At 38.1% G+C, this 12,213-nt stretch overlaps 1 protein-coding gene across 1 annotated transcript in view; it reads right to left on the bottom strand.

Moving 5' to 3' along the window:
- The window catches only part of LOC126101559 (actin-related protein 2/3 complex subunit 3), a 36,837-nt gene extending 25,736 nt beyond the window's left edge, over nucleotides 1–11,101 (bottom strand). Inside the window, exons 1-2 of the mRNA XM_049912197.1 lie at nucleotides 10,949–11,101; nucleotides 10,642–10,815 (exon numbers count right to left, since the gene is read on the bottom strand). Coding sequence (XP_049768154.1) covers nucleotides 10,642–10,815; nucleotides 10,949–10,954 — 180 coding nt within the window. The 5' untranslated portion in view covers nucleotides 10,955–11,101. The remainder of the gene's footprint in view (nucleotides 1–10,641; nucleotides 10,816–10,948) is intronic.
- Between the last annotated feature and the right edge of the window lie 1,112 nt (nucleotides 11,102–12,213).

The raw sequence follows: 12,213 nt of genomic DNA on the forward strand, positions 1-12,213 counted from the left end.
CAACTGATACTGGACATCAGCTTTGACATATGACGTAGTGATGATGTGTCACTTGACATTGTACGAGCACTAACAAATGTCAAATAGAACCATGAGAATAATCTTTTTCCAACTACATTATCTTTTAGTATACAGTGTAGGAGCCCACTAGAAGCACTTCCATATGTGAATATCAGATAGACAAGGAGGTGCATTACAGAAGAGCATTGTGTCTGCACTGCACAGTTGACTAAGTGGTGAATCAGGTGTTCCTGATGTTCTCTTGCATACTATATGATGTAATAAGCTCTATGTCTGTTTGTACTTTAGTTCTTCCAAATCTTGACATTGGTTATGCCACTATCAGATACTTGGCGGTTGTGTTCCACTCAGAGCTGCCCTAGCCAGTTCAAAGAAAATTTATTCCCACACTCAATTACTATTCTGCTGTGCAACACGAGGTTGTTGTTGTTGTTGTTGTTGTTGTTGTAGACTAATCTGGAGCATAGCCTGAGGTCCAGGTTACATTGGAATGTGGCTGTTCAGTTGTACATTGGCAAAGTCAATCAATGTGGATACAGACTCTTAGGAGGTGGTAAAGTACTGATCTTCTACTAGATTTAATAATGATGTACAACGCACCTAGCATAACTGTTTTCTGAATGCCATTCAGAGACAATCTCTGTGGCATAAGGAATATGAGATCAACAACATTTTGATTCGAATTTCAGGGAATACAAGAGACTGGGAAGAACCATTACGATGACATCCAAATCAGTTTTACAGTGCTTATTTGGTGGCACCTAAACTAGGCATATAACAAATTTTACACAGATAACTACAGTAACCAGAACTGCTTTAGTAAACACAATATACAAGGACACCCCTCATATCTTCTGATACAATTTGCTCATACCGTGAAAGATATGTATATGTCTTCAGTAAGCATAAGCAAACAAGGTTGTTTTAACATATTCCAGTCTAGAGAACGATTTCGCTCACCAGTGTATTCTTTTAAATATGACATCATATGTTACATAACTGGAGTCCACAATGTTTGGCTAAAGATTAGATTAGAGCCAGTTACGGTGATTTTTCTCTACTGTTCACAGGTTGGCAGTACTTGTTTCCTATACCCAATGCAATGATACTTTCATATAACCATATTTTACATAACTGGAGTCTGCAGTGTTTGGCTAAAGAGTAGATTAGGGCCAGTTACGGTGATGTTTCTATACTGCTCACAGGTTGGCAATGCTTGTTTCCTATACCCAATGCAATGATACTTTCATAAAACCAATGAGTGGCAAGAAAGGGGGCAATTAATTTCTACTGCCAAACTAGGAACCATTCTGTCTTCTTTCTGAAAATTATAAGGTGGTTGTTATGATAGGATCTAACAGCACAGCATATATTGCTGCAAGTGACACTAGCAGCAAATTAAACTTTCTATCTTAATTGACTGTTTCTACTGAATGTGTTATAATTTCCAAGGCAGTGATATACTGACACGTGGAAGCCATACTATTCTTTTGCCTCTTATTTCAAAACAGGTCACTAGTCAACTGCTCTCATACTGCTTGCACAGAACTACCAGGTGGCATCCTTTTTGTTCCCATTATATATCACGCCAAGTGCTGACGACATTGCTGCACAAAATATTAAGTACTCCAATGACCATGAACTAGACTTTTGATTTGTTTGTATGTCTTAGGTTACGATCACAATGGCTCCAATATCAATGGATTCTGCTGCCGACCGACATCGGCCGGAGACGGACGATCTCTTCAAATCAGTATGCCACTACATGCACGGTCTTACTATAGCTGGTCTTATCACCTGAACATACATACTTTGATGGCAATCGGTGAAATACATTTTTTTTTCGGCCAAATCAACCGACGTTCTCGCGCATAAAATATGAAGTGTAAGAAACTGGTAAGTGCAGTCCAAGAAAGAGTGAGATTGTGGCATCCTGAGGATGAAAATATCAAAATCAGAATATAGTTCAGAATCTAAGGATAGAAATTGCAGGTTTATTCAAAACCTCAAATAGGTAAAATTTTTACTGGAAATTTTAGGTGTAAATTATAACCTCAAAAAATAATTTGTTCAATGGAGAGGGTGGTTGATCTTACAAGCTTATAGCTACTATACAAGATGTTTTATTGTGGTAGGTTATCATTAGTTGTCCACAATTATTATTGCTGCTTACTGGCGTTTTATGCCAGTAGTTTAGTGACTGTTAATATGAAATGGTTTGGAAATGTAGTGTATGGCACATATTTCCATTTTTAAGTGCTTTATGTTTTCAGAGTGTCTTATTCTACACTTTATGGTTGATTTTTACTTGTGTGGTAAATGACAGTCATTGAAGGTTAACTGATGTGTGACTGCACAACTTTAAACCAGTACAGTGAAACAGAGTGTTTATAACTTGCTTTTCGAACACCATGAATTATCTTGGGTATGTAACAGAACATATATCCCATCATCGCATATATTGGTCTTGGTGCATCTGATAACCTCCATCAGTTTTTGGCTGGGTTGAGGTGGTAGGTTAGATTTAGATTTTAACCTTTCAGGGTGAGGTGGACACCATGATGCCACAGTGTTTCAATATGAGTACTGCATAGCAGCTTTTGCTATTAAAGAGAAGCCGAATGCATGTGAATGAGATTTCCTGTCTCATAAAGAACATGGAGAATATTGTACATACTGTTCTCAGTTAAAGGCCTAACCAGACAAGTTCTACGAATATGTGAGATAACAGGAAAAATGTTCTGTTACATATTCAAGATAATTCTTGGTGACCTTGAAAAGCAAGTTATAAACACTCTGATTCACTGTATTTATTTAAAGTTGTGCTGAAGTATGTCAATTAACCTTCAATAACTGTCATTCAGAACACAAATAAAAGACACACAAAAAGTGTAGCATAAGCTACGCTGAAAACCTAAAGCAATTAAAAGTGGAAATATGTAGCATACAACAAATGTACACTACCCTACTGGCATACAAGGCCAGTAAGCAATAATAATAATTTGTAGACAACCTACCACAAAAAGGATCCAATACAGTGGTTATAAGCATAAAAGATAGACCACTCTTTTCATTTGAACAAATTAATTTTTGAGGTTATAATCTATGCCTAAAATTTCCAGTAAATATTCGCCTATTTGAAGTTTTGAATAAACCTGTGATTTCAGTCTATAAAGTCTGAACTATATCCTAATTATATCTTCAGCCTCAAGATGCCACAAACTCACTCTTTACTGGACTAAACTTAACAGTTTCCCACACTCCATATTTTGTGTGCAATAATGTTGGTTGATTTGAATGAAGAAAACCGATTGTCGTCTGAAGTCTGTGTGTTCAGGAGATAGAATCGGCTATATGGTCACTGTGCATACAGTGGCATACTGTTTTGGAAAGATCAGCTGTCCCCAGCCAATGTAAGTCATCGGCGGAATCCACCAATATTGGAGCCACTGTGACTGCACCCTTAATTGTAACATCATTCGTGTTCTTCAACAAAATGTAGTTTATCTACTATGGGTGGCAGTTTATATTGTGTCATATACTACACCTGTCAGTATAGGGGTCTAGTGGACATAATGTGTGTATTGAAGACTATGATACTGCTATTACGCTTTGCATTTATATTTAATGGATGTTGAGGTGACAGACTGAACGAGTGCACAGTCTGATGTTTTGGTAAGTTTGGAAGGTGATAGTTAGCTGTTAATTGGTGAAGCTAATAAGTGTGGTGTATTTATTTTATTTTATTTATTTCTTTAATGAAGACACTGGTGACAGACTGCTTTGCAACTTTTGTTCTTTGTATATACACCACTGTTTCACAGTTACAATTATGTCCATGCTGAAAAACAATTTTTCCACTTTCGTCTGATATTTTCACTTTTATAATATGTTTCAAGGTCTGTTAATTCATTGATTTTTGTTTTAATATTGTTAGTGACATCACCTATCAGGCGTTTCTTGAGGGTCTTACCTTTACCATCTTAAAGAGGTCACTCGTCTGTCAGCGCAGTATCACACTGTTTATTAATTCCACAAAACACACTCTTATCTTCTAACATAATTAAAATACTTCACTTTTTTCACATAGGAGGAGAAGTTATGTCAAATAACCACAAGAAGTTGCATAATTCATACCAGGAAGACTTACATGAATGCAGAAATTTCTAGAAATAATTTAATTTGTAAAATAATTTTCACAAGGCAATAAATAAACTGGCACTGAAAATTACTCAGACTAGTATATCCTTAAATGAGGTATAGATAGTGTAATTTCTTGGCAGAGGGCATCACAGAGAAATAACTGTCACATTGTGAAAGTATTACATAAGGTCACCAGATAACAATATTCATATATTAAAAACAACTACTGCCTGATCAAATAGTGTCTGCCAACGAGCACAAAAGTTTAAAAAAGAAGGGAAGGAAAGCTATGTTACATCTTATTTATGTCAAAGTTGTTAGGTTTGTGGGATCATCCTATCAGAAAAAGGGAATTATTTGTGGCCTAGCTGAATAAACAAATCTATCATTTATCGACAATAATATAATGGAGCCCTGTGTGAGACCTGTGCCTTTATGTGTAAGTTAAGACTTGAACCGCACTCCCCAAAACAGTAGTTGCTGTACTGACTTCTGCAATATCTAATTCAAGTATTATCACAATATACGACTCCAAAAGGACACTGTGGAATTCTTGAACTGTGTTTCTATCCTGAATATCATCATCATCATCATTTAAGACTGATTATGCCTTTCAGCGTTCAGTCTGGAGCATAGTCCCCCTTACAAAATTCCTTCATGATCCCCTATTCAGTGCTAACATTGGTGCCTCTTCTGATGTTAAGCCTATTACTTCAAAATTATTCTTAACCAAATCCAGGTACCTTCTCCTTGGTCTACCCCGACTCCTCCTACCCTCTACTGCTGAACCCATGAGTCTCTTGGGTAACCTTGCTTCTCCCATGCGTGTAACATGACCCCACCATCTAAGCCTGTTCGCCCTGACTGCTACATCTACAGAGTTCATTCCCAGTTTTTCTTTTATTTCCTCATTGTGGACACCCTCCTGCCATTGTTCCCATCTACTAGTACCTGCAATCATCCTAGCTACTTTCATATCCGTAACCTCAACCTTATCAATAAGGCAACCTGAATCCACCAAGCTTTCACTCCCATACAACAAAGTTGGTCGAAAGATTGAACGGTGCACAGATAACTTTTTCTTGGTACTGACTTCCTTCTTGCAGAAGAGAGTAGATCGTAGCTGAGCGCTCACTGCATTAGCTTTGCTACACCTCGCTTCCAGTTCTTTCACTATGTTGCCATCCTGTGAGAATATGCATCCTAAGTACTTGAAACCGTCCACCTGTTCTAACTCTGTTCCTCCTATTTGGCACTCAATCCGTTTATATTTCTTTCCCACTGACATTACTTTCGTTTTGGAGATGCTAATCTTCATACCACAGTCCTTACATTTCTGATCTAGCTCTGAAATATTACTTTGCAAACTTTCAATAGAAACTGCCATCACAACCAAGTCATCCGCATATGCGAGACTGCTTATTTTGTGTTCACCTTTCTTAATCTCACCCAGCCAGCCTATTGTGTTCAACATATGATCCATAAATAATATGAACAATAGTGGATACAGGTTGCAGCTTTGTCTTACCCCTGAAACTACTCTGAACCATGAACTCAATTTACCATCAACTCTAACTGCTGCCTGACTATGTAAAGACCTTTAATTGCTTGCAAAAGTTTGCCTCCTATTCCATAATCACGTAGAACAGACAATAACTTCCTCCTAGGAACCCGGTCATATGCCTTTTCTAGGTCTATAAAACATAGATACAATTCCCTGTTCCACCCTTAACACTTCTCCATTATTTGCCATAAGCTAAAGATCTGGTCCTGACACCCTCTAAGAGGCCTAAACCCACACTGATTTTCATCCAATTTGTCCTCAACTAATACTCGCACTTTCCTTTCAACAATGCCTGAGAAGATTTTACCCACAACGCTGATCAAAGATATACCTCTGTAGTTGTTACAATATTTTCTGTTTCCATTTTTAACGATTGGTGTCATTACTGCTTTCGTCCAGTCTGATGGAACCTGTCCCGACTCCCACGCCATTTCAATTATTCTGTGTAGCCATTTAAGACCTGACATTCCACTGTATTTGATGAGTTCCGACTTAATTTCATCCACCCCAGCCACTTTATTGCACTGCAATCTACTGACCCCTTTCTCCACTTCCTCAAATGTGATCCTATTTACATCATCATTCCTGTCTCATTGTACATCGAAATCTGAAACATTACTGATCGTATTTTCACCTACATTGAGCAGCTCTTCAAAATATTCCCTCCATCAACAGGATTCACCAACAGTTTTCCTGACCTGTCCAAAATACTTGTCATTTCCTTCTTACCTCCCTTTCGAAGACTGCTAATTACACTCCAGAATGGTTTTCCAGCAGCTTGACCCACAGTCTCCAACCTGGTTCCAAAGTCTTCCCAAGATTTCTTCTTGGATGCTGTAATTATCTGTTTGGCTTTGTTTCTTTCTTCAACATAACTTTCTCTGTCTACCTGAGTTCTAGTATGTAGCCATTTTTGATATGCCTTCTTTTTCCTTTTACAGGCTGCCTTGACTGTGTCATTCCACCAAGCTGTTTGCCTCATCCTACCTTTACACACTACTGTTCCAAGACATTCTTTGGCCACTTCTAGTACTGTGTCCCTGTACCTTGTCCATTCCTTTTCCAATGACTGTAATTGACTAAATTCAACTAACTGGTACCTTTCTGAGATCGCTGTTATGTACTTGTGCCTGATTTCCTTATCCTGAAGTTTCTCCACTCTTATCCTCCTACATGTGGCCCTGACCTCCTGCACTTTCGGCCTCACAATCCCAATTTCACTGCAGATTGAATAATGATCAGTGTCATCAAAGAATCCCCTGAATACACGTGTGTCCCTCACAGCCTTTCTGAATTCCTGATCTGTTATTATATAGTCAATGACAGATCTGGTTCCCCTGCCTTCCCAAGTAAACCGGTGAATGTTCTTATGTTTAAAAAAGGAGTTTGTGATTACTAAGCCCATACTGGCACAGAAATCCAAGAGCTGTTTCCCGTTCCTGTTGGTCTCCATATCCTCTCCACATTTACCCATAACATTTTCATACCCTTCTGTTCGATTTCCAATCCCGGCATTAAAATCACCCATGAGCAGAACACTGTCCTTGTCCTTTACTCTAACAACTACATCACTGAGTGCGTCATAAAAACTATCCTTCTTATCTTGATCTGTCCCTTCACAATGCGAATATACTGACAGAATCCTAATTTTCTTGCTAGACACTGTCAAATCTATCCACATCAGTCATTCGTTTACATACCTTACTGCAACTACACTGGGTTCCATTTCTTTCCTGATGAAAAGCCCTACACCCCATTGTGCTATTCCTGCTTTGACTCCTGACAGGTAGACCTTGTATTCTCCCACTTCCTCTTCTTTCTCACCCCTTAACCGAATGTCACTAACAGCTAAAATGTCCAATCCCATCTTACTTGCAGCCTCTGCCAGCTCTACCTTCTTCCCAGAGTAGCCCCCATTGATATTAATAGCTCCCCATTTGGTTACCATTCGTTTGCCGAGTTGTATCTTAGGAGTCCCTGGTTTGTCAATTAGAGGTGGGACTCCGTCACTTCCAAAGGTCTGAGGCATTTTGCTCTGATTGTTGCCAGCATCATATTTATAGTACCAGGGAAGCAGGTTGCTAGCCTTTCTTGCCCCGGGTCCCATTGAGTTTTACCCCTAATGGTTGAGGGACTAACCGGTGGATTTGGTAGTCTTTGCCGTCTGAGCACAAAGGTGGCCACGACTCGTAATATGTCCGATATGCCCAGCCTTATTCCAAAGTAACTGGTATCCTGACTGTCAGGACCACTTACTTGGCCACTCATACGTTGCCCGTGGTTCATGAACTAGGACATGATAGCAGGAACCCACACCGTGAACCACCTATCCTGAACATAAAAAGAAAATTTACATTCGAATGACTTCACATCTACAACAGATTAACATAGAAGCACCATTCTTTGAAACTATAATGAAAAGGCAAAGGTCCCGAGTTCGAGTCTCGGTCGGGCACACAGTTTTAATCTGCCAGGAAGTTTTATAATGAGGATATTTATGTATTTCCTATATGGCTTTCAACCTACTGCTTGAAACGTTTCATAATCTGAAGCTTTCTTAGAGTTTTCCTCAACATCCTAAAACTGTTTACATTATTTATTCCAAACCATTCTATGGTAAGTAGAACATGGAAAAGTGCATAAACAGAATATTAGACAAATAACACATTTCATTAATGTAATACAAACATTGCTTGACTGGTTGCAATTAACAATTATGAACAGATAAAAGAAACATACATGAAAAACAATGGGAATCAGAGATAAGCTGCAATGAGAATTTTTCAGAAGTAACACATCATTTCAAGCCTTTTCAAATATATCCACACAATTGAGAAACTAGTATTTTAGTCTTGCTCACGCAGACAAGAGAACAGGTGCTGTTAATTTGTGAAAGACTGAGTCTGTTTCACTACACTGACATTCAGTTGTCCATTGACTGTAAAATAAACAATGCAATAAGCACTATTCACTTTCTTTATAGGTATTCCCCATGTCCTTGGTACGATGTTAGTTATTATGCCAGGACTTCTCTCATACGACAAAACAATCATAGGAAGAGCAAGCTTACCAGCAGCATTTGCTGTGGCAAGCGAAGTCAGATTTTCTTACTTATCTATCCCAACAGAGTATACAGCTATATTCCTCTTACATGCAATCACTTTTTCCTTTAAGCAGGAGGGGGGATATCCAACTTTGTTGCTCACAGACATTTTCATGGGAAGATAAGTTCCATGTTATTCCCTCACTTGAAACTGGATGCCTTTTAATAAGTAATGTATATTATTTTCTGCCTTGTCTGCCATCAGTAATTGGTTCTATCATTACATTTCACTTCTTCCTGTGGTGTCACCGCCAGACACCACACTTGCTAGGTGGTAGCTTTTAAATCGGCCGTGGACCGCTAGTATACGACGGACCCGCGTGTCGCCACTGTCAGTAATTGCAGACCGAGCGCCACCACACGGCACGTCTAGTGAGACGTACTAGCACTCGCCCCAGTTGTACAGCCGACGTTGCTAGCCATGGTTCACTGAGAATTACGCTCTCATTTGCCGAGACGATAGCATAGCCTTCAGCTACTTTTGCTACGACCTAGCAAGGCGCCTTATCCAACTGATATTAAGATTCTATTACTGTATCATCAAGAGCGATGTTCTACAAATGTGGATTAAAGTTAAGTATTCCAGAAGCTACGTACTTTTCTTTATAGCATTCATTACGTATCCTGTTTCAGACCTCACGCCAGCCTGCATGAGCATGAGCTTATAGCGTGCATTTCGGTCTCCTCGTACAAAACAGTGTTGGCACTTCTGCCGACACATCACTTCCCTAGTGTACACTGTCCAGCAACATGTCTTTTACGACTGGATAGTGCAATTTTCAAGCTGAGGAAAGCTGCTAGACTACAATATTTTCTTCATCCTCAGTCAGCGTAGTGCATGAGTTGACATCTTTGCTGCTTATTTTGAAACACAATATCACAATCTGCACATCAAACTATTTGGCTGCAAAAGCCATTATAATGCCTGCCTGGACAACTTCTACCCCTTTTGCAATTTGTTCGGGCTTGTAATTTCTCTTGTGCCTCATATCTGTAACAAGATGCTTGTCATTAGAAGCCAGTTGTTCCAGTGACTGACTTCCACTGGAACCACGATTTACAGAAAGAGAATTCCAAGATAGGAATTCATAAATTAATTAATTTTGGCTACTGATAATATGTTCTGAACTCATTGTAAAAATAAAATCATTCTACCAGTCATTGACAGGGAGTATCAAAGACCAGATCATCAAAAAACATAATGTAACAGTCTTACAACCCAACCTTAAAATTAGCAGGTACAGTTGATATTATTTTTAACAGGTTGCTTTACTTCATGCAATATCATAGGTCAGTTCCATGTAATACTATTACTAAACTTAACTTGTAAATATCACACACCAGGCAATAGAGAAGAGGTTTACCTTAACATTTGTCTTAATGAAAGTAGGGTACATTTGCTCTCAACACATCATAAATCATTTTACAATTTATTCTCCTTACGACAAAATCTGGTGTTCAGGATTTCCTAACCTACGGTGATGCCACATATAGTAAGACATAAAATGTCCTGTACGTGTATATCAAGGAGATAGGTTTTACTTTCCTTATTATTTCACACGCCTGAGGTAAGTGTCAATTACTGGAATACTGTCAAAGACTCGTTCTTCTACCTTACTCAGTTTCAGATTTATCACAATTACACATAAAAATGAGCTCAGGAATACATAATTTTCCACTGCAGAATTAGATTGTCACTTTTCATAAATCAAAGGCAGATATGCAATCTATATTTACGTTTATTATTATACTGTGGATTCCTTTGTTCTTATAACATGGCAACTATTTTAATATTTAAGACTTGGTTTACCTTTATTTCGTACGTCCTAAAGAATACATTTGCTTTGAAGTAGTACAGAGCTTCATCAATGATGTCTGTATCCTTTGTGAATGTAGGCGCTGGTCCTCTAAATTGTGTTCTAAAAGGTAAAATTGCCATGTTACCCACGACTTGGCTAAATTCCGTAAAGCCTGAATGATACGCCTGAAAAGTGACAACAGCATTGATAAGGTGTCACACCCATTTCTTGAAACAAAAATAAAATGTCGATGTCATCAAGTATTACTGATGTTGAAGATATTGTTAAGCCAGAACGGGAAACAAAATTTTAGCTTACCGGCATTATGACGACTGCAACTTCAAAATTGCTTTACAAACTACACAACACACATCAAAACACAAACCACTTCCGCACATCAACACAGTATTGTATATTGATGATCTTTGGCGACGACTTTTGTCTTCTCAAAGTTAACAGTGGTAGAGAACAAACCAACGAGTTGGAACAAACGATAAGAATTCTGCTGTGAGAAATGAACGACAGCAGTGACAATGGTTCCCTGAATAACAATTAATGCTTGCAACAGAATAATTTTCAAAAAAACTAAGAGTTGAATATTATTAAAAGTTTTGCAACGGTTTATGGGAACTGGGCGCTATGTTACAGAATACGCTACATTTGGACTGGCACTAAGAGTTTTGTGCCTGTAGGCCTATTTCGTAAATATAATTTATGGTAAGTGGTTCCAGAGAAATATTACATCAATCGTGTAAAACATCGCTCTGGAAAGAAAATTTCAACAGTAAACGTGAAGAGGGCTATTCAAGGAAAGATACGTTGGAAACTATAAGTAAGTGTAATTAAGTCTTCATTCCTAATGCACTGGAACATGAACGGCCTAAATGCAACATGTCCTAACGATAAAACCACCAAAATTGACGAGCTGCAAATTATTCTTTCACAAGGAAGAAATATCAGAGTCGTTTGCCTAAAGGAAAACTAGCTCACGCAAGATTCAATCACAGTTTTAAATAAATTAGAAAACTTTAGGATAGCTAGTTGTGTTTGTAGGCAAAACAGTTCTCGTGGAAGCTCCTGCATATTGATTAACAATTTGTAGGAATAGAAAGAAAGAGACAAATTTTAATTTCTAAATGAAGAGTTTGTATTTGAAAGTTGTTGTGTAGAGCTAGAACAAAAGAATATCATCATTATCTCTATATACAGAATTCCAGGTAGTGACCTAAATACATTATTCTTATAAAAATTCCAGTGTCTCTTATATAAACTCACTAAAGAAAATAGGGGAAAAATTGAAATTGCTGCTGATTTTAACGTAGATGCAGCAAGCAAAAGAAGCATGTCAACTAAGTTTTGTCATTCAAGAACACGGCTATAGACTAAATTTCACTGTCTTCACCAGAGTAAATGAGCGGACGGCAACATGCATATACAATATTTTAACAAATTATACATTTGAGGGCACTGCCAAATTCGCTTTAAACCTACGTATCTCAGATCACTCTGCTCTGTTTTTAGAATTAAACTTACAAAAAATTAATAGAAAAAAATGGGAGGAGATGCTTCATGAAAAGACAGTT

Source organism: Schistocerca cancellata, chromosome 9 (assembly GCF_023864275.1).
Source record: "Schistocerca cancellata isolate TAMUIC-IGC-003103 chromosome 9, iqSchCanc2.1, whole genome shotgun sequence".
Classification (NCBI taxonomy): Eukaryota; Metazoa; Arthropoda; class Insecta; order Orthoptera; family Acrididae; genus Schistocerca; species Schistocerca cancellata.